Below are 23,228 nucleotides of genomic sequence, written 5' to 3'. Positions count from 1 at the left end.
ACTGTGTTGTTAAGCTTTGATGTTCAGTAGGTTAGGTGTATAAATGTATTTTTAGTCCATACTTCTTTTTTGGGGGGCACTGAACTCAGTGGCACTCAACCACAGCCCTATTTTGTATTTTATTTAGAGATAGGGTCTCACTGAGTTGCTTAACACCTTGCTTTGATAAGGCTGGCTTTGAACTCATGATCTTCCTGCCTCAGCCTCCTAAGCTGCTGGGATTACAGGCCTGCACCACCAGACCCAGCATAAATGTATCTTTAAGTTAAGATATTTCAATTTATCATGGGTTTATTGGGACATAACCCTATCATAAATTGAGGAGCATAATAAATCATTTTTTTTAATATTTACTTTTTTTTGGGCGGACACATCTTTATTTGTATGAGGATCGAACCCAGCGCCACACGCATGCCAGGCAAGCACGCTACCGCTTGAGCCACATCCCCAGCCCCATAATAATAAATCATTTTAAGATCATCTATAAATAATTACATTTGCTTCACTTAAATTCATAAAAGGGAATGATCATTTCTAGAGAATTCTAAACGTCTACCTCTTACAGATATTACTCTAAGCTAATTAATTTATTCAATTAATACTAATACCTCTTATTTGCTGGGCACTACACAAAGTAATATCAGGTGCATGATTTAATATAAAACACAAAGAGAATAAAAATCATTTAAGGAACATATTAAGTATCTACAAGTTACACAATACAAAAGTAGATTTAAAAAATATGCCAGAGAGAATTTTTTTTGCATACAGCAAACTATCCTTGTTTAAGCAAAAGCATGTAAGCCTATGAAAGCAATGTCATATACACTAATAACCACTACAAAGAATACTTGCATTATACAAGCAAAAGCCAGTATGATACAGTATTTAAACCACTTCCTTCTGCTACATGAAGGACAGAAAAATATTACTTTCTATCCAAAAATTTTTCTGGTTGTAACAACAAGATCACTAGACTTAAAAGCTCATAACTTTATGCTTTTGGCCAAAAGACACTGAACAAATACAATGTATAAAGTAATATAATCTGCAACATAAATTTAAACACAAAAAAAAATTAGAAGACCATGGATACTGGTCTGTATTGATCCTCTAAATTCTATACATTTTTTAAAGTAGTGTACTGGAATGCCATTTCTCCATATCTTTGACAACATTAAATATCAATCTTTGACCTTTTTTTTGGTAATCTGATTGGAATAAGAGACTTGCTTTGTTTATTTTTAATTTTTTAGTGGTACTGGGGATTGAACCTAGGGCCTTGAGTATGCTAGGCAGGGGCTATACCACTAAGTTACATCCCCAGTCATTTTTATTTTTGACAGGTCTAGCTAAGTTGCCCAGACTAGCCTTGAACTTGCAACACTCCGGCCCTAGCCTCCCACGTAGCATGGGCCTCCTTGTCTGGTTGGGACTTGTTTTAAATTGCATTTCACTGATTATAAGTGAGGTAGAGTGAGGACTTTGCTTAGTGGCCATTTTATTATTTCTAAGATTGGCCTCTTCGTATCTTTTGTTCTTATTGTACTGTTGTTTTCTTACTTCTAAAGACTCTTTATTTGTTATGATTTCTGGAACCTTTTTTTCTGTTGTAATGCTACAAATATTTTGTTGTCTATAACATCATTTTATGAAAGTTTCAATTTTATAATTGAAAATATAAGTTTCAATATAAATATGGGAAGAAAAACATGATTTGAAAGACTTGCTTTCAACTTTATCCATTTACATACCACAAATTTTCAGTGGTGCCTCCAATTCCAAAAGAATAGGCTGGCTGAGGAAGATTTCACGAGACTTGATACACAAGCCCCGGACTTCTGCTTCAGTCATCTGCACAATCTTTCCTGGACGACATCCTCGTACTGATAAACAATGAATACATGGTCAGTTTTCTAAAGTGTATACATAAAATAATAATCCTGAAAAAAAAAAGTTATGACCCTATTTTGAGGTTCAGAAGAGTCACACAGGAGCTAACTACCCCACTGGTGTCCTATGGCTAATGAGAAGGTTATTCTATGATTTTTGGCTTCTATCTCCAATGTTGCTAGATCCAATAAAGTTCCTCAAGTCTGTTGCCAATGAAATATAATCCTCTTCTTTGCTCTTCAGGGGCCAACTTGAGGTCTAGCAGCCCAAGAGACCTAAAAGGTTTCAGAGAAAGCACCCCCAAAGGTCTGGCCTATTCGCTTATCAAAACAAGTCCTGCATCTAGTAGGAGGCAAGAATAGCATCACTTAGAACTTAGTAGCTATGAGGAAAGGGAGATTAAAAGTTACTGTAAATGATTTAGCTTCACATACTTTCTTGAAATATTATCAGCAACCAAGAATTTTAGCAAGCACTACTTCCATTTGATTAAAAAGCATAAAATGTGCCAGATTGTTCATTAAATTTTATTATATCATATTCATAATAAGATATTATATTAAGACCTCTAAAAGGCTATTTACATGAAGTAAAGCATTTTTTCACATGAGTGAGTAAAATAGTATGATTTCTAGTAAGTTCTGCAGTGATAGAATGGTACATACAGAGGGTAGTTATTTGTCCTACTGTACCAAACTTGCAATCATTCCCTTTTATATTCATCTCTATTGACTCTTTCCCTTTAATCTTTAAATACACTAAGTTCTCAGTCTTAACTGAAGTGACAGTCAAAAAGAAGGGGAAAAAAAAAGATTTGTATTTCTACACATCCCTATTACTTTCCATTTATAATTAAGTACACACATTTCTTACTAAAAATTGCTACAATTCCTTTGTCAGGTCAAGAAGGCAGGCTTAAAGAAGTCAGGACCTCATATTTAAAAGCTGTATATTTCATCAATCCATTAATAAAAAGGTAACAAGGAGGAGATAAAAGGAGGCAATGTACAAATGAATATTAGCAAACATGCCGGAGTTAGTAAGACTATCTCCGAAACTCAATAATCAACAAAACTGCTTTTATTACAGGAACTTAACATAGCTTCTTCATTACTAATACCTCTCAAATTTCAATTACTTGTTTCTAATGAACATTTTGGTTATCCAAGACCAGAAAAGACATCTAGCTTTGTACCTTCAATTAAGTATCTGGAATATTAGCTTAGATTCAGAAATAATTCTCTTTTTTGGGTACTGGGGATTGATTTAACGTAGAGGCGCTTACCACTAAATCGCCACCCCAGCCCCTTTTCTGTATTTTATTTCGAGACAGGGTCTTATTGAGTTGCTTGGGCCTCACTAAATTTCGGAAGCTGGCTTTGAACTCAGATCTTCCTGCCTCAGCCTACCATACTGCTGGGATTACAGGCATGTACCACTGTGCCTGGCTTCAGAAACAATTATTAATATCACATGAGTTTTACATGGGGGGAATTTTAGTATCACTCTTGAAAAACTGAAGGCCTCTGGTTGCTTTCAGATGACAAATAAACAGCTAAAAGTGACTATTCTAAAAATTTATTAAAACTCATTCAACAAATACTTGAAAGCCTACTATGTGTTAGTTGTTAAATGTAATACCAATAGACAAGATAAGTGAAACACTGGTTATTATTAAAAAAAAAAAATACTCAAAGCCAGGACATGGTGGTGTGCACCTGTAATCCCAGTTACTGAAAAGGCTTTGGCAGAAAAATTTCAGATTCAAGGCCAGCAGGGGCAACATAGTAAGACCTTGTCTCTAAAATAGGAGGAGGCGGGCGGGGGGGGGGGAGAGGAAGGAAGAGGGAGGACGAGGAGGAGGAGGGAGGGAGGAGGAGGAGGGAGGACGGAGGAGAAAGAGAAGGGAGGAGGAGAAAGAGAAGGGAGGAGGAGAAAGAAGGAGGAGGAGAAGAAGAAGGAAGGAGGAGAAAGGAGGAGGAGGAGGAGGAAGGAGAGGAGGAGGAGAAGGGAGGAGGAGAGGAGGAGGAGGAAGGAAGAGGAGGAGAGAGGAGGGGGGAGGGGGGAGGAGGAAGGAGGAGAAGGGAGGAGGAGGAAGGAGAAAGAGGAGGAGGAAGGAGAAGGAAGGAGTAGAGAGCAGGAGGAGGAGAAAGAGGAGAGAGGAGAAAGAGGAGAGAGGAGGAGGAGGAGAAAGGAGGAGAGAGGAGGAGGAGAGAGGAGGAGGAGAGAGGAGGAGGAGAGCAGGAAAGAGGGGGAAGGAGGAGAGGAGGAGGAGAAGGAAGAAGGAGGAAGGAGGAAAGAGAAGGAGGAAGGAGGAGAGAGGAGGAGGAAGGAGCAGAAGGGAGGAGGAGGAGAGAGGAGGAGGAAGGAGGAGAAGGGAGGAGGAGGAGAGAGGAAGAGAGCAGGAAAGAGGATAGAGGAAGGAGTAGGAGGGAGTAGGAGAAGGAAGAAGGTGTAGGAGGAGGGAGGAATAGGAGGAAGGAGTAGGAGGAAGAGGAGGAAGGAGTAGGAGAAAGAGGAGGAGGAAGAGGAAGGAACAGGAGGAAGAGAAAGGAGGAGAGGAAGGAAGAGGAGGTAGGAGGAGGAGGAGGAGAAAGAAGCTATCAAAATTTAGTTGCAACTTGATGGCAATTTTTAAAAATATTTTTTTTTAGTTGTAGACAGACACAATACCTTTATTTATTTATTTTTATGTGATGCTGAGGATCTAACCCAATGCCTCACATGTGCTAGGCAAGCACTCTACCACTGAGCTACAACCCCAGCCCTTGATGGCAATTATTATTAAGAAAGTAAAAAGACTAGTGTGAGTCACTTCAATCTGTCCATTTAAAGTATCCACATTATTATTATTTTACTTTCTCTAACATTTTTACAGAGCTTTAAAATGCTTCAATTTTATTAATCATGCTAATCTACAAGAGTTAAAATTTACCAAAATGAAACTGCACAAAAACATCTCATATTTCACTGATTCTAAGATGTACTTTGCCCCCAATCATCTCTCTAAAATTGTGAGTTATTTTGTAATCAATACCTTCATATGACTGTAAATGCCATTGGTTTCCCCCCTTTTGGTGACACTAAAAAGCATGTTTCCATAATCAATCATATTTTAAAAGTCAATGAAATACTGTCAGAGAAACTAAAGGTTCTTCCAAAGGTTAAGTCTTTGATAAGTGATCAAATCTTAGAAATGAATTAGCCAAATGTTCAGCAAAATAAGGTAGAGAGCACTTTGCATCAACCATTTCATTTAGTCCTTTTGATATTCCAGGAATCAAAAAGTTACTTTCACCATTCAGTAACAGGGATTAGTTACTGACATCCAGGTTTTACAAGACTGAAGAAGTGAAAAGCTGAAGAGAACAATTTAGAGCCAGTCTTAAAACTCAAAGGCCAGTACCCTTTCCACTTTGCCATATAGACTTTTGGGACCAAAAGTTTACCGGGGGGGTGGGGAGGGGATTTCAGTATATAATTATTTCAAGCCTGGTAAATTGTCACAGTAAGTATCTACCACACTATTACTAAAAAGAAAATATTTTAAGGTGTTACATACAAATACTAAAGTATACTAATCTTACATGTATAACTCAATGAATTTTTAACTATTATACACCTGAATAACCATCAGACTGAGACACAGAATACTTCTTCCTGCAGCCCTGAAGGTACCCTTATGTTCTAATCAACAGTAATACCCATGGTCACTTATTTATTTCATTATATTCTGATTTGTTTTAGAATTTTAGACAAAAATATATTCTCTTTTGCTCATTATTATATCTGTGAGATACAACCATGTAACTTTCTTTAGCAATAAAGTATTCTATTATATGAATATACCACAATATATTTACTACTCTATTTGGATCATCTCCATTTTGGGGTTACTATGACTGCTCTGAATATCCATGCACATTTCTTTTGGGTATGTCTATAGTATAAGAGTGAAACTGATGGGTCACAGAAGGCTTAATTAACTTAGCAGATACCAGTGATTTCCCAAAATGGTTATTCCAATGTATAATCCCACCAACACTGGTGCTTCACATCTTTGCCAACAATGGGTATTTTTAAATTTAAATATACTGGTGTTCACTGAAATTACAATTTTGCATTTCCTAATGACTAAGGTTGTTGAGCACCTCTTCATATGATTAATGCCATTTGGATATCCTTTCTTCACCTTCACTAGGAATATCTCGTGATTCCTTCTAGATGCTTTATTGTTGTAGCCCATTTCTCATATTATAATCCATCTCACACTAATTGTATATATAGTTTGAGGTGAAAGGTTAATTTTTATCCATACAGATACCTAGTTGATTCAGTACCATTTATCATAAAGATCATTCTTTTCTCCATTAAACTGCAATGGCAGCTCTGTAGAAAATCAAGTGACCATAGACAACCGTCTGTTTCTGGATATTGGTACTCCATTACTATTCATCTATTTTTACATCAATACCACACTGTCTTAAATGATGCAGCTTTTTATAAAGCCTTAGAATGTGGGAATATAAACATTCCAATTTTAATCAAAATGAGTTTTTTATTTATATTGTTAAATTTATTAGCATCATTTATACTATTCTTTTTAAAAAAAAAAATACACGTATTACCTTTCTCTGAACCATTTGAGAATAGGTTGCATATATCACACCCATTTATACCTCAATACAACAGTATCTATTTCCTAAAAATATTCTCAGATAGCCACAATACAAGTTCTCTGGTGTAGGGAATTTAACATTGACACAAATATTTAAAAGAACATACCACAATTTTATCAAGTGTTCCAAACATGCCCTCTACAGAATTTTCCTGTCCTTGAGTACAAAATTACATATTGCATTTATTTGTTCTGCTTCGTTAGTCTCTTTTAATAGTGATGTTTCCTTTATCTTCACTGATAATGGTAATGTTTTCAATTTTTCCAGCCTTTCTAGATTTAAAATTAATACTTTCCAATAATTTAATTTTTAAAAATATCTGATTTATATTACTTCCCTACTCCTACTTTCTTTGATAATTTGCTTATTCTATTGTTTTGAAATAGAAGCTTAAGGCCCAGCCTTTTTTCCCTAATACTTATACTTAAAGCTATACATAAACCTCTAAGCACTGTTTTTAGCTGCAATCACACACACCTCAACACATACTTTATCATTCTGTTCAACATATTTTATCACTTTTGTTGCTATATCTTTTTGGTCCATAAGATGTAAAAGAATACTACTTAATTTCCAACTATCTAAGGATTCTGCTGTCATCTATTACTGATTTCTAGGTTACTACAAATGAAGCCTGCAATTTGATTTCTTTCAAATTTACTGAGATTTGTTTTATGGTACATTAAATGGTATACTTTAGCAAATGTTCCATGCATACTTGAAAAGCCTGTGTCCAGTGAGGTGTCTATACTCTTCTGATTTTTTTCCCCTATTTGTATTACCTGTTACTAAGAAAGTACATTAACCTACTATGATTGTGGGTTTTATCTATTTCAACCTTTTAAATCTTTCAACTCTGTTTTATTTTATGTCTATATTATTGGATACATTAAAAAAATGTAAGATTATTATATCTTCCCTTATATTTACCCTCTAAGCATTATGCTTTACTCTAGTGGTACTTCATAGTGTACAGCTCTTCCTAACATAAATATAGTTTGGTTAATGGGGTACATGATATTATTTTTCTTGTTGTTTTTTTTTTTAACCCACTCGTCATGTCCTTACAATTAAAATACTTCCCCTGTAAACAGTATATAAGTTTTCTGAGCTTTATCTTAATTTCAATATTTGCTCCTTCATATTTACTATAATTGCTGACAAAGTTGGGTTTGACTCATCTGTTCTTTCCCCCATTTTTTAAATTGGTGCATTATAACTATACATAATGGTGGGATTCAGTTACAAATTAATACATGTACATGATATAACAATATTATGCACCCATAATATTGTTATATTTGGCCCATATCATTCTCTAGCACCATCTGTTCCCTATTCCTTTCTTTTTGGCACTTCTTGGGAGTAAATTTTGTATTATTCCACTTTCTTGTCTATTACTTTCCTAGTTATATATTTTTATTTCTCATTTAGTGGTCCTACAGTTGTTACCTATCATTTTCACATATTTTAAACCTTTCAAGACACAATTACTATTTTAAACAGTTCAAATAGATTTGTTTACTTATTCTTACTGTTCATTTCCTTATGTAGTTCTGTGTTTTTAATCTGGCATTATTTTCTTTCAACATAAAGAACTTCCTATAGTATTTTCTAGTGTCAGTTTATTAACAATAAATTCTCAGCTTTAGTTATCTTTATTTTGCTTTTACTTTCAAAGGATATGCTCACTAGATTTAAAATTTAATATTAGCATCATTTTTTCTTTCAGTGTTTTAAAGCAACTGTTCTATGCTTTTCTGGCTTCCATAGCTTTAGGTGACAGATCAGACATATTATTAAAGTTTCTTGAAGGGAGACATCTTTTCTCTGATTTTCTCTTTTTCTTTTAAGTTTTTGGCAATTAATCTATGACTGATTTCAATATGGTTTTCTTTCTACTTATCTGATTGGAAGCCACAAAGCTTTTAAAATCTGTGTTTCCATTTCTTTCTCTGGTTTAGGAATACATTTTTCTTGGTATTTCTTCTCTGACTGTATCCTGAGACTCCTATTATACATTAGATGTTTCCACTGGGTCCACGTATCTTTCATTCTCTTTTTTGCATTTTTCCTCCATTTGTTCTCTCAGCACTGAATAAGTTCTACTGAACTTTTTTTTTTTCCTAGCACACTACCCAACAACCAAATTCTGAGTTGTAGTCATTTTATTTTTGTTGTTATTATAGTAGTTTCCAAGTGTGATCAAATTCTTTATCTTCTTCCTCTTTATTATGAGCATATTAATCATTATTTAAAAATCCCTGTGTGATAATTCTAATACTTGAATCATCTGTGGATCTGTTTCTGGTCAATTTTAGTCCTTTTAGCATGTGCTATGGCATTTTGCTGAATGAAATACTGGATCATGAATGAAACACTGTAAAATTCTAGGTGATGTCTTCCTTCAAAGTTTCTTTTAGCAGAGTAGCAATGACTCACTCACATTTTCTTGAGAGCTCTTCTATTTCAGTTCTGCCCACAATCTATAGAGAGTGGCCATAATAGAGTCTCAGCAGAAAACTTAGGCTGTAACAAGGTTTCTCTAACTTTGTGTAAAGTTTCAACTTCAAAACTCTGGCACTAAGAGAATGCTAAGGTAATTGCTCAGATCTTTAGGTTCCCAGCTATTGTTTTCTGAGGATCTTCTCTTGTACATTTGTACCTTTGAAGTCAGCTAATGACCTAATGACTTCAGAATGAATGGACTGCAGGTTTTTCCTCCCTTTGGTACTGGGAATTAAACCCAGGAGTGCTCTACCACTGGCTACATCTCAGCCTTTTTTTTTTTTTTTTTTTTTTTAATTTGGAGACAGGATTTCACTAAGTTGCAGAGGCTGGCCTCAAACTTGCCATCTTCCTGCTTCAGCCTCCCAAGTCTCTGGGATTACAGGTGTGCACCGCTGTACCTGGTCTAACTGCAGATTTTGAGGCTAGTTTCTGTGTTATTCCCTTGTCTTCTGGAATTAAGATTCAACTACTTTAGCAGCCCCAGATTTCTATCTATCTTTTCTAGATCAGTTAAGATTGCCACATTTTGTTTGGGATCTTTTCTCCTATGCCACAAACTAAGAAATGCCTCCAGGAAAAAAATCAAGGTGATGGTGAGCTCACACTGTGTGCTTCCCTTCTGTCAAAAGATCAAAACCCCTAAAAATTTTTCTATGTTGGTTGCTCTTCAACAATGGGATAGCTGCTTAAGAAAGAACTGAGAAGCACATAAAATGCGATTATTGGGTACACACTAGAAATTCAGATTACGTAAAAAATTTTGAGGTATATCTTGCCAAGGATTAGGTCCCATGGGTCCTAACCCCATTATTTTACTTTATTTATCAGTAATACAACTTTGGTAGGAATCCAAGTTTCCTAAATCCTAGTAAGGTAATCTCTCTACACAACATGTTTACATAAGAATGGTGGAAAAATTACACCAGGATTTAGTAAAATAAGGCCTGAAGGCCAAATCTGGCCCATTAAGGCTACTGGCCTGTCACCTAAGAATACACATTTTTCAAATGACTAGGGAAATTCAAAATGAAAGAAAATGTTCTTTCATTTTACACATAAAAACTTTTACATTGTATAATAAAGTTTTTAATAATACATGAAATTCAAACTTCTATGTCCATAAATAAAGTTTTACTGAAACACAACCACTTTTTTATTTATGTATTATCAATGAGCTACCATGCTACTACAGCAGCGTTGAGTAGCTGCAATAGAAACCACATGTGGCACTACTGTTCAGAGTACTACATATTACAGAGATGCAGCTATAACTTGATAGCATCAAGTGTTATGCTTATTGCTATACCATGATATTTTATTTACTTTTATTTATTTTTATTACCCGTGCATACTCAATGTAAAAAAAAAAAAAAGGACTCTGAATGTTGAGCTTAAGACCAAAATGAAATTTATTTTATTTATTTGAATAAGGTCAGGCACTTATTTGGCTCATCACAGTAGAATTTCTTCACACACACACACACACACACACAAAAGCACAACCAAAGCTTCCAACTGGCTCATCTGTTAGTCAAGTGAGGAAAGCCATTTTACCAATGGTGGGATAGTTTTGTGTTTGATTTGAAGTCAAAGAAATTTGAGACAATAAATTTTAAAAGCTATTAGCCTTTCTGTAAGAATGGTAATTGAAGACTGGAGGACATTCAGATCAATAACATTTTTAAAACAAGACAAATGATTTTGAGTGATTTTATTTGGTTCTTGAAAACTGACAGATATCATCAATACTTCTTTATGTAAGGAGCCAATGCTGAATTTGAAGTGGCTGAAAAGTTAGCTCTAAGAGTAGTGTGTGTAGAACAACTACAGGCAAGAATATTTTCAAATAAGCTGAGAAAATTTAGTACAACCTGAAGTACAATCTCCCAAGACATATTGTTAACCAATAGTGATATAAATACACATGGAGCAGAAAAAGACGTAGTTGGACAATTTTACCTTGTGAAATGTAGGGTGCTTAAACACTATGGTGCAGTTATTCTGTGGAAAAGCATCTTAATATATCATATATTATTAAACTAGTAGTATTGATGGTTAACTTCACTTGCTCTTAAATATGCTGGTTTGCCCCATCAACATAGCAGTTTCATGGCCTAGCAGTGATAACTTTGTTGTAATTTTTTTTAAACTTAGGGCTGAAATGAAATTTCTGTGAATGGGAAGAATTTATTATTATCAAACAGAATAGTTTTAGGAATTAGATTTAGCTGCAAACCTGGTAATGTTTCTTAATAATTTCAACCCTGAAATGTAAGGGAAAAAAAACCCCACCCTATTTGTAAACATACATTGTGGTAAGTCAGTCATTTGAGAACAAGTAACCCTGTTTGAATCATAAACAAGCTGCTTTCTGCTGTTCTCATGATGCCAAAAGTTGTAACAAGTGAGATCTTTATTCCCCCACAAAAAAGCAGCAGATGTATTTTCTATGCTCAAAATATAGCATTCTTCAGACCTCCATTCAAGAACAAAATAAATTTTTGGACATCAAAATCTTTTTAACTGTGCAGTTGAGCTTCTACCTAATTCTCTATTTGGAGGTATTTAATCTCAGAGTAATGACACGTTAAATGGCAAATATCAAGAGAATTCTATAAATGATGAATATGCTCAACTAAAATCATATGCTCATAGACTAACAGTAATATTTGGCAATTTTAATCTGTGTGAAGACATCTTCCAAGATGAAATGCATAAAATCTCATTACAGATCACTATCCAGATAACCACTTGCAATTTGGATGGAGAATACTAAGTTTGAACCTAAATTAAGCAAAATATTATCCTCTTATAAAAAATTCCATTTTCTCATTGTTATAAAAAATTATACTCGACCATTATATTCCAACTTTTTTGTGTAAAAAAATTCCCAATGCAGGCTTGCTTTTTAAATTACAAAGGGTGTATGATAATGCTTTGTGTGTGTTGTATATACACTAAGTGTTATGTTTCACTAATAATCTGTCTTTCTCCAGCAAGTTTTTACTTAGAATTACCGTCTCTAAAATAGGAAGGATAGCAAGGGGGAAAAAAAGAACTAATTCTTCCACCTTATACATGTTTGCCTGATGGAATCTTAGTAATCTTCATTAACCACTGATTTTTAACTTCCATTTACTCTACCCTGTTCCCCCATTCACTCAAGGTTATATACTAACTGATGATAGTCAATCTAGATTTTCTAAATTTGTGGGGTCAATTTGTCTGTATGTAGCACAAAAGTCTGTCTGTATGCAACAAAAAAGGACAATTAAAAATTTTACAACTAGCCAGGTACAGTAGCACACGCCTATATAATCTTAGTGGCACAGGAAGCTGAGGCATGGGGATCACAGGTTGGAAGCTGAAGCCAGCTTTGGCAACTTAGCAAGACCCTGCCTAAAAATAAAAAGGGCTGGAGATGAAGCTCAGTGGTCAAACACCCTTTGGGTTCAATCCCTGGTAATGGGGAAAAAATTTTTTACAACTAATGAAAATGTGGAATTTTGGTTTTAATTTGAAGAATTAGGCAGTTGCCATACTTTCAATTCATCTTGAGTCTGCCCAATAAACTGCACAGTATGCCAAACCATCTGTAACATTGTGTATGTATGTACATGAATATTTTTCTGAGAAGGCCTATGACTTCCATGAATTCTCCAAGGGTTCGTGAATCATCATAAATAAAAAATCGTTCCAGGCACAGTGAATAACAAATAGCTGGTATAATAAGAAAAGAGTAAACAGGAAAACAAAGAGGTGAACTCTGGACATTTCATAAGATAAAGGAGTGTCCTAGCCATACTATTTTCAAAATATGAGCTGGTTTTTCATGGTGTTAGCATCTGCAACAATGGTGCAAAAGCTACAGTGGGTAAAATCACTGGTACCTCAACACACATCAAGTCAAAGGCACTAAACAGCACTGAAAGTCACTGTGTATTGTTCACTAACATGCACTTGCAAAAAAACACAGAGGTCAGCTTCACCAACAATGCCCTTGATGAAGAAGTAAAAATGATTGATTTTATTAAACCTTAACTCTTGAATATACATCTTTTTAATATTTTATACAATAAAATGGAAAGTACCCACTGCATACCATGACACATTGGTTATATTGTCTCAAAAACACTTGCATGACTGTTTTAATTCTTTGGCTTTTCCATACTTAAGGACTCTTCTGATGATATTCTGTTATAATATTAACAAATGTAATTGTTAAAAATCCATAGTCCCAGATGTGGAACACCCATAAAAAATTGAGCAATAAACATACCACTTATACTAATTTTTTAAATAAATACTGTTTTTACAGTTCTATTCTTTTAAGAAAAATAATAAGTCAATAACAAAGTCCCGTAAAAATATATTTTCCATATGTGTATGAATATGAAAATATAAAGGACTAGATTATTATAAGCTCTAGATTATGATTTGAAACTTATTTTAACTTACCTTTGTAAACTTCATTGAAATATTTGAACTGAAAACTTGAGACTTAACAGGTTAGTATTGTACATGATGTGTGGACATTGGGAAATCTACACAATTCAGGGACCAGTTTACAAATGACCAATGCATGTTACAAAGTCATGAGAAAGATTCATTTAAAGTATAAAATCAATGGACTTCAATGTATAGAGAAAAAATTCATTAGTATCTTTTCAGATTCACCTTACAACTAACCTTTAAAAACTACCACTACAGCCAGGTGTGGTGGTGCACACCTGTAACCCCAGCGGCTCCACAGGATGAGACAGGAGCAACAGCAAGGTGGTAAGCAACTCAGTGACACCCTGTCTCTAAATAAAATACAAAACAGGGCAGTGGATGTGGCTCTGTGGTCTACTGCCCCCAAAAAACAAAAACAAAAACAACTACCACTTGCTGAATTTTCATATAATACCAGACAATACTCATAATCATCTAAAAAATACTATTAAAAAGCATTACTCCTTTTTCCAATTACATGTTTATAAACGCAGATTTCCTTAACATACTCAACCAAACCAGAGTCTCAAATTAGACAGGAGAAATGAGAATTCAGCTGTCTTCTATGAAAATGGACACTAAAGAGATCTACATGAATATGACAGCATTCTGTTATTTTTATTTATGCTAAAATATTATAGGTTATTACTACTTTAAATGAAATAAAGAGTAGATATTTATTTATAAGTAACTCATATAAATAAAAGCTTTTGTCCTCAATACTTCTAAAAAGTATGAGGGGGCTAAGCGTAAAGCAGCCCCAAGTTTGAGATCTAATGACCTAGTCCCTAGTCAAAAGAAAGTCACAAGCCAGGCATGCATGTAATTCCAGCAATTTGTAAGGCTGAGGCAGGAGGACTGCAAGTTAGAAGCCAACCTCAAAAAAACAGTCTCAATATAAAAATTAAAAAAACAAAAAATAAAAAACTAGGGATGCAGCTCAGAGGTAAAGCTTGTGAATGCAAACCCCAGGACCAAAACAAAACAAAACAAAAACCTGTATAACACATCATCTAAAAGAACTTTGCACCATGTTATTCTGCTCAGAAATAATTCTCCCTGTTCAGCCCCAATACTGGTATGACAGACCAGATAATACACTATGGATAAAAGGAATGGGAAAGTAATGTGTGATATATATATATATATGAATTGTGGTTGTATGCCACAAAGTGAAAGACACACTAAATAGGTACTAGGAAGAATTTGCCTTCTCAAAATTTAGTATCATATAGGAAAAGTGTACAACTCGGCATCAGGCTTGTATTAAGCAATAATAACGGTGAACATTTTCTAAGTTTTTATGTGTCAAGAATTGTTTGAGAGACGTTCTTCACCGAGAGTCGCCGCGGTTTCCTGCTTCAACAGTGCTTGGACGGAACCCGGCGCTCGACCCCCACCCCTGCCGCCGCTCAGAGCCAGCAGCCCTTCGCCACCTCTTCACAGCGCCCCAGGCCTCTGCCACCGCTCCAGCGCCGCGCCTCTCATGGCTACCACGCCCCCTCGCAGGTGCGCCAGAACTACCACCAGGACTCGGAGGCCGCCATCAACCGCCAGATCAACCTGGAGCTCTACGCCTCCTATGTCTACCTGTCCATGTCTTACTACTTTGACCGTGATGATGTGGCTTTGAAGAACTTTGCCAAATATTTTCTTCACCAATCTCATGAGGAGAGGGAACATGCTGAGAAATTGATGAAGCTGCAGAACCAACGAGGTGGCCGAATCTTCCTTCAGGATATCAAGAAACCAGACCGTGATGACTGGGAGAGCGGGCTCAATGCAATGAAATGTGCTTTGCACTTGGAGAAAAGTGTGAACCAGTCACTTCTGGAATTGCACAAACTGGCCACTGACAAAAATGACCCCCACTTGTGTGACTTCATTGAGACTCATTACCTGAATGAGCAAGTGAAATCCATCAAAGAATTGGGTGACCATGTAACCAACTTGCGCAAGACGGGAGCCCCAGAATCGGGCATGGCAGAGTATCTCTTTGACAAGCACACCCTGGGAGACAGTGATAAGGAGAGCTAAACCTCAGCCTGACTTTCCCAGAGCCGTGCAAGTGACTTCCCTGGTCACCAAGGCAGTGCATGCATATTGGGGTTACCTTTACCTTTTCTATAAGTTGTACCAAAACATCCACTTATGTTCTTTAATTTGTACCATTCCTTCAAATAAAGAAATTTGGTACCCCCCCCCCCAAAAAAAAGAATTGTTTGAAGTGACTTACCTGTTTAATCTTATACATACATTATAAACTAGGTACCTATTATCATCCTCAATATGCAGAATAAGCTGAAGCTGAGCTGAAATTAAGGTACACATAAAACCTGTATCCTTAACCTTTATACAACATGGCTTCCCCACTGTATCAATACTTCCTGATATTTTCTGGGTAAGCATTTAATTGTGTAAACATCTGGTTATCATTCAGTATTCACATGAAGTTGGGGTCTGAAATTCACAAAATCTGTTCCCTTCCATCATCTACTTTAGGCCTTATTTTCTAACAATTTGCAAGTTTCCCACTCAGAAATTTGGTCATTTTTTCTCACTACTTTGGCTCCATTATCTGATAATCAAACAACATACATGTTGTTTAGTTATATTACAACATACATGAAGTACCTATGAAGGTTCCTTTTTAATTTACTATTTAAAGACATTTATATTGAGCTAGTTTAAAGATTTATATTTAGTTCTCTAAATCCCCCATGAATATTACATTCAAATAGCATAAAATAAAAACATTTCTGGGCTACTTCTTCAAACTGCTAGATATAAAATCAGAGAAAGCTATGTAATACCAAATATCCTTAAATCTATTTTATTTTGACAAGTTAACTTTTTTGATTTCTCTTAACCTTGAAAATAAGAAATAAGATCGGGGAAACTGAAATGGTGTCAGACAAGTACTAAAAGAAAGTATTATTTTGGTCACCTGTAACTGACCAGATGGGAACTTCTATTACTAAGGGATATTCTGATGAACATGTTTAGAATAAAATTCCTTCACAGTGAAATACGCTATGTCAAAATCTCAAGTTACACAGTGTGGGTATGCATCAAGAATGAAAGGCATATCCCTTTATGTTATGCACATAACTTAATACTTCTACTTGTCCTTGCATAAATGCAGGTGAATTTGGGAAGGGAGGCCCTTGAGGCCAATGACTTTCAGGAAGGTTACACAAACCCTCATGAACCACTCTACTCCAGTTTCGAACACTGCAGAAGCAGAGTAAGGCTACCACTGCCTTTTCCCCTCTGTATGACAAGAACCCACTTAGACCCAGAGATTGATTTCTTAAATCAAACCAGGAAAATGCTAGCTACTAGTGATTTACACTTCAGAATAAACTTCTTTTTGGTCTTTGTACCTCTAGAAACAGATCGATTTTGTCTCCATTGAAGTATTTTCATTTTATCAATATGATGAAAAGTCTGTTAGAGGGTATACTTCAAACAATGAGGTGTAAAAATTACATTTTACCTACTAATAACCACAGCTTTTGAGAACCAATTTAATGGGAGTAAGGTGAGTGGTATACGAAGAAAAAGAAGAGTTTTGGTCTTGAACTTTTTTTCTCCTACTGTCATCAATCTTCTATTTTTTTCAGAAAGAATAAACCTTAAAATGGCTATTTACAGCTGCTAGAGAGGCAACAGTCTCTGCCTAATGGCATAAATTTGTATCCAATCAAAATTAAATCACAGAAAACTCAATTGGAAATCCCCATCTCCCACCCCACCAAACCACTGCCAAGCCCACTGATATTTACAAACCATTTCTTCTCCTTGCCTCCCTATATCCCACACTTCCAGGATTACCCTTTGTTTCAGAAACACTAGGATTTTAGTCAATATTTTAGAGTATCTTACCATTTCTCTATAAGTATTTTATGGCTGATATAACTGAGAATACATGCCACTGGATAAAAATGAAGAGGGATATAAAAGGAAAAAAAATCTACTAGACACAATTTACTATCTTCCTCACTAATGCTAAATCTTAATGTAATCCTGTCTCAAATTTAAGTAGTTCTCTAAATCCCCCATGAATATTGCATTCAAATAGCATAAAATAAAAACATTTCTGGGCTACTTCTTCAAACTGTCAGATTCCCTCACTTGCTGGAACTATTAACAAGATGGGAGGAACTCACTAACCTACAAATCAGTTATAAAGTATGCCACCATCTTCATGCCTCCTCTAGCCTCTCATCCAGAAGAATCAAGAGAAGAAACAAAATAACCTTCAGGTGATCAACCTGCTCTTTTCTACTAACTTTAGCCTCAGATTTATATACAACTTTCACTGTGGAAGCAGAGGTTGCCAGGAGCAACTAGCACTTCCTAATCATTAGACTGCTGGGTCAGAATTAAACAATTTTATCAATAAAGGCATTAGTTCTTCAAATGCTAGTTACCATGTGACCCAGCAATTTCATGCCTAGCTATATATCCAAGGATGGAAAACATAAGTTCACACAAAAGCATGTACACAAATGTTGAGAGCAACATTTTCACAACAGGCCAAAGGGAAAGCAACTCAAATGTCCATTAATTGATAAATGGTATATATGTCCACATATTATTCAACTACGAAAAGAATATAGGGCTGATGTTACAACATATATTAAACTTCAAAACATTTTTTAAAAAGTCACAGTAGACCACATGTTACAAGATTTCATTTATATAAAATGTCCAGAATTCAGAGAGAGAGAGAGATCTAAATCTGATTATGGTGCCAGATATACAACTCTGTGGATATACTAAAAACCCACTGAAATACACACTTCAAATAAGCAAACTATATGATATATGAATTATATCTTAATAAAGCTGTCATTTGAAAAGAAGGGGTTTTTAATGTGGTTTCATTTATCTCTTTCATTTTGCAAATCCATTTCTTTTCTTCAACCTTTAAAAGGACACCAAGAGGAAAATTTCCTATATGCTTAGTCTGTCAGCCTAACTAAATCTGAAGAGTATGTAATCCACAAGGAAGGAAAGGAGATACACATTCAATAACAGCAGTTCTACAAATTCAAACATCTGACAGGTCAAAGCAAAATGGATTTAAAAAACAAACAAAGCAGAACAAAACATATTCCAAGGTTTTCATTAAGCTATTAGTGGTTCCAAATAGAGACACATCTTTTTACCATGCAGGTTTATGTAGTTCTGCTATTCTGTGACTCACTTGGTACATAAAGCCCTGTACAAGCTTTTGTTTGGGCCTGTTGTGTGTGTGTGTGAAAAAAAAAAAAAAAAAAAACTTTAAAAAGCTATCTATCATACAGTAAATTATGGGGAACCTTTCCCCACTTTTACATTTTTCCATTCCCAAGTTTTCTACAATAAGAATGACTTACTTTCATTATTAGAAAATAGGCAAATCCCAAATACATGGTTTCATATGTAATACTGAACACATGATACATAATTATCAGCTTAGTTTTTAAATGCATGGGTCATGTCGGTGGCAACACAGCTGGCACTATCTCAATCACACAGCAACAGTTTTCCATACTACCCTCCTCCCAAATGCATCAGATTCAACTCATCCCATTTCCCTTCCCCAAAAATAAATTCAGATTTATAGTTTGAACTAAGTCCCCCAGGTGATTCTGCTATACTCCCACTCTTACCCTAACTCCTCAGAGAATAACTAATCTAAGTAAAAAAACTTTTTTACTGGACTTTTCAGATTACCCATACAAAGAAGTTTCAGTTGAGTCAAGGGCACTATGGTGAGCCACAAAAATGTGGTAGCAGGGTCACCACAGGGGATAAAGTGGTAGTAGTCTTTGGCTTTTAGTTCTAAGTAAAACTTAACCCAAGAAAATATACAAAGAAATATGCACTGTCCAAATAACCAGCATGATTATTTTACACTAAATAGCATAAATTTATTAAAATATCCAAAAGACTCTCTAAAAATACATTACATATGACCAACCAAAAGAGAAACTAGAAGAGATATAGTAAAAAAGAATGAAGAGCCAGGGGTGATGGTGAATGCCTATAATCCCAGTGACTCTGGGGACTGAGGCAGAAGGATTGCCCCAAGTTCAAGGCCAGCCTCAGCAACTTAGGGTGGCCCTAAGCAACTTAGTGAGATCCTGATCTCAAATTAAAAATTAAAAATAAAAAGGACTGGGGATGTAGCTCAGCGGTAAAGTGCTCCTCGGTTCAATACCCAATACCAAAATCAAACTAAAGCAGCAGCAACAACAACAAACACATATAAAAAGAAGAAGCAGGAATATGTTCTGGAACTACAATAAGCATTTAAAAATGACATAAGGTCCTGCTGAATTTTTTCCCTTATTATAGAGAAATTCCAGCCAATTCAAAAAAAAAAAAAAAATACAACACTGTATATTTTTATTGTGCACAAAGTAATATTTTAAAGTGTGTATATGTGTACACACACATACAGAGGAATGGTTAAATCTAGCTAATTCACAAATGTATCCTCTAACATGGTTATGTTTGTGGTGAGGGCACATATTCACAGTTTTTCAAGAATACAATGTACCATAATTAACTAGAGTCACTTGCTACACTACAGAACTCTTGAAATTTATTCTTATCTAACTTTAATTATGTATCTTTTGGTGGTCATGATTTCATTAAACAGCAACAAAAAATCTAACCATGGCTATTTTGCTAGGCAGCTTTATAAAATACCATCACTTGAATCTGAGTTAAGTTTAATTAGCACATATCATCATTAAAAACCAAGGTAGACAATGTTTTTCTTTGAAGCCTAAAAATAATTACTAGAAAATCTGAGTCTGCTCTGGACAAGTCCTTAGATGGTCTAGATTTGGGAAGGTGGGGAGGAACATGTAATACTTTAGAATCCCAGGGAGGCACTTTCAAACTAAATATGCTTCTACAGGATTAAGAAGTAATGAAACTTCACTAATAGTATTTAAACATAAAAACAAAGAGGCTGGGAAAAAACTGAAACACTACTTGCTTAGACTGGGAGCTCCTTGAGTGAATAGACTATGTCTTATCTTTGGATTCCTTGTGCCTGGCACAGAGGAGTTCAATAAACACTTGCTAAACTAAACCAGGAAAACATATCTGGTCTAGAGTTCTTGCAACAAAAAGAAAAGATTACCCCAAACCAGAACCAAGCATTTAAGTTGGATTCACAATGAAATCACTAGGCTACTTTCCCAAGTGCCGTTTTTCCCCCATTAACCTCAACCCACTAGTGAAGTTATTTAAGGATCTGTAATCCTAAAAAGGTGCATTTGTCTGACTTGAAAGGTTCTAGATTGAGCACATTTTAAAATAGACAAATTTACTATTTTATGCTTATAAGGTAAACTCTGAAGACTATCAAGATACAAAAATTTAAAAATAACTATATTTTCCTCGTATGATAATGCAAAGTACAATTCCCCCCCCCCCCAAAAAAAAAAAAAACAACAATGTTCACATCTGTGAAAGACTACAAAGTCTTAAGTAGTGAACACTGACTGCAAGCACCAGGGGGCCTCCCAAGAATAACTTCATAGTAAAAGAAAGGTAAATAAGAGTTCCTGATAAAACTTCTGCTTCCTATTCAGTCTGCAGACTGCTGGAAGGCTTTCATATCTGGGGCGAATATATCAATTTAACTACACAAGGGATACACACAAAACTGTTCAAAAATTTTAGATACCAAAGCTTTAGTTGAAAAAAGAAACTTAGTACCCTCCCCTAAAGTCAAATAATCTTCTTTGATGATTTTCCAAATATAAGTACATACTGCTTCGCTATAGTAAACAACCTCTTTCAGGTAATTTTTAGGAAATAACAACAGATTATAAGCAATCCTTCGACGATGTCTTGACAAAGAGGACTCTAAATTGTTTGAAAAGACTTGAATTCTTTGCTATATACAAAACAATTAATGATGATGCAAATTTTAGGGTAAAGGGACCCTTTGGCAGAAAACTGCGTTTAACTTTGCATAAAATCCTGCAACGAATCGATACACTGGCCTGCCCACCTCTTCCTTTCCCCCTTATCTCCAACACAGAACTAATCAAAACCACCAGGGCCCGGAAAACTTTAAATGCTGCGAAGACTTCTATGCAAATACCTTTTCAACCCAAGAGAGGCTTTACAACAGACCTTCACTAAGTTTATGCAGTAATTAAACTCCGTTTAAACCTGTTAAACGTTCAAATCCCAAAGTCAATTGCTTAAAAACGTATTAGTATGTTTCCCTTTTCTTAACATGTATCTTCAACCCGATCAACATTGTATCACTTTTTTTTCCCACGCCAAATAATAAAACTGTCCGTAAACTCCCGCTAATTCGATCTTTTCCTTAAAGAAGAGTTGGTTTAAAATGGATAGTAGATGAAACTGTCCTACCTAAAAGAAGGATTTTTATAAAACCCACTCCCGGAACGACAATCGGAGGCAACCAAGGGCAACGCACAAAGAGAACAGAGAAGAAATACACATTCCAGGGACACACAATGCCCAGCGGCAGGCACCCTCTCCCCCTCCTTGGAAGGGTCACCGAAGGCCAGCACGACGGCCAGGGGAGTCCCGAGGCCCTTTCCGAAGGCTGTCTCCGCGGATGGGTTCGTCGGCCTCGGTCCCCGGGCCCAGCCCCTCTCGCACGGCCGCTCCGGAGGCCGCCCGCCCGCGCCCCCCGGCCTCTCCATCCCCTCCTCGCTCGTCCGCCCCTCCTCGCTCGTCCGCCCCTCCGCCCTCCCGGGGACTGATGCCCGGGCGGGCAGGGGCCCCTCCGGCTTCGCGGCGAGGGCAGCGAGGGATGCCCGGCGCCCGCACTCACCCTCCAGCAGGCGGGTGATGAGGCTGTCCACGTTCAGCTCCCCGTCCGCCATCTTGTCGGCACCAGACTCTCCTTCCCGGCAGCGGGAACAAGGGCTTCTCGGCGGCGGAGGCTGCAGCGACGGGCTCGGTGTTCTCTCACCTACAAGTCACGCGGCGTTTCGACCCCGGCTCCAACTCCCCCTTTTCCCGGGCCCTCCCCCCACCCCCTCCCCGCCGAGCAGCGAGAGCGCGCGCACACTCGGAGGCACCCACAATAAATAAATAAATAAACAAGTAGGGCCCCCACGAACCCGGCCGCGTCAGACCCAGGCCGCCACCTCCTCCTCCTCGGCACCGCCCAGCTCCGCAAAGCTCACCAGCGCCGCCGACGGCCCCACCCGCAGAGCCACTCACTCCCTACGGCCCTTGCCCGCCGCCGCGCCACGCCGCCCTCCGCGCAGGCGCGTCGCGTGCTCTCTCGTGCTCCCCACCCCTCCCAGGCCTTCGCGCAGTCGCGGTGGACGCGGTTTGCCCGCCGCGGCAGACTTCGCGAGGTGCTCGGCCCTCTTTTTTCCAGGTCCACTGCGCCGAATCTCTGGGGCGGCGCAGGCGCGGGGAGGGATTCCGGCTTGCCTAGCCGAGGAAGCTCCCATTACGCAGAGGGCGCGTCGGCAGAGCTGACCTTCCTCTTTTGCTGCACCCCCGGGCGCGTTCGCACTGCAGGCGGAGTGGTTGTGCCCTTCCCGCTTTGCTTTTCTTTTCTTGGCGTCATTCCCTGCTTTTGCAAGCAATTTCTCACGTTTCCGTTAAGTAGGAAACGTGGACTGCAGTCACCCTTGT

The 23,228-nt window shown here is 37.1% G+C and overlaps 1 protein-coding gene and 1 pseudogene across 2 annotated transcripts in view; one reads left to right on the top strand and one right to left on the bottom strand.

Annotated features, from left to right (window-relative positions):
* The window catches only part of Ppp1cb (protein phosphatase 1 catalytic subunit beta), a 42,348-nt gene extending 19,503 nt beyond the window's left edge, over positions 1–22,845 (bottom strand). Inside the window, exons 1-3 of one of the 2 annotated variants that reach the window (XM_027933334.2) lie at positions 22,766–22,845; positions 22,408–22,548; positions 1,755–1,886 (exon numbers count right to left, since the gene is read on the bottom strand). In XM_027933334.2, the coding sequence (XP_027789135.1) occupies positions 1,755–1,886; positions 22,408–22,459 (184 nt within the window). In that variant the 5' untranslated portion in view covers positions 22,460–22,548; positions 22,766–22,845. Of the gene's footprint in view, positions 1–1,754; positions 1,887–22,407; positions 22,549–22,699 lie in introns of both variants that reach the window. The other variant, XM_027933333.2, reaches the window with a different exon arrangement.
* LOC114091029 (ferritin heavy chain pseudogene) lies at positions 13,038–15,773 on the top strand (annotated as a pseudogene).
* Positions 22,846–23,228: the final 383 nt, after the last annotated feature.

This window comes from Marmota flaviventris, chromosome 14 (assembly GCF_047511675.1).
Source record: "Marmota flaviventris isolate mMarFla1 chromosome 14, mMarFla1.hap1, whole genome shotgun sequence".
In the NCBI taxonomy this organism is placed as follows: domain Eukaryota; kingdom Metazoa; phylum Chordata; class Mammalia; order Rodentia; family Sciuridae; genus Marmota; species Marmota flaviventris.
This window is presented reverse-complemented; position numbering and strand designations above follow the sequence as displayed.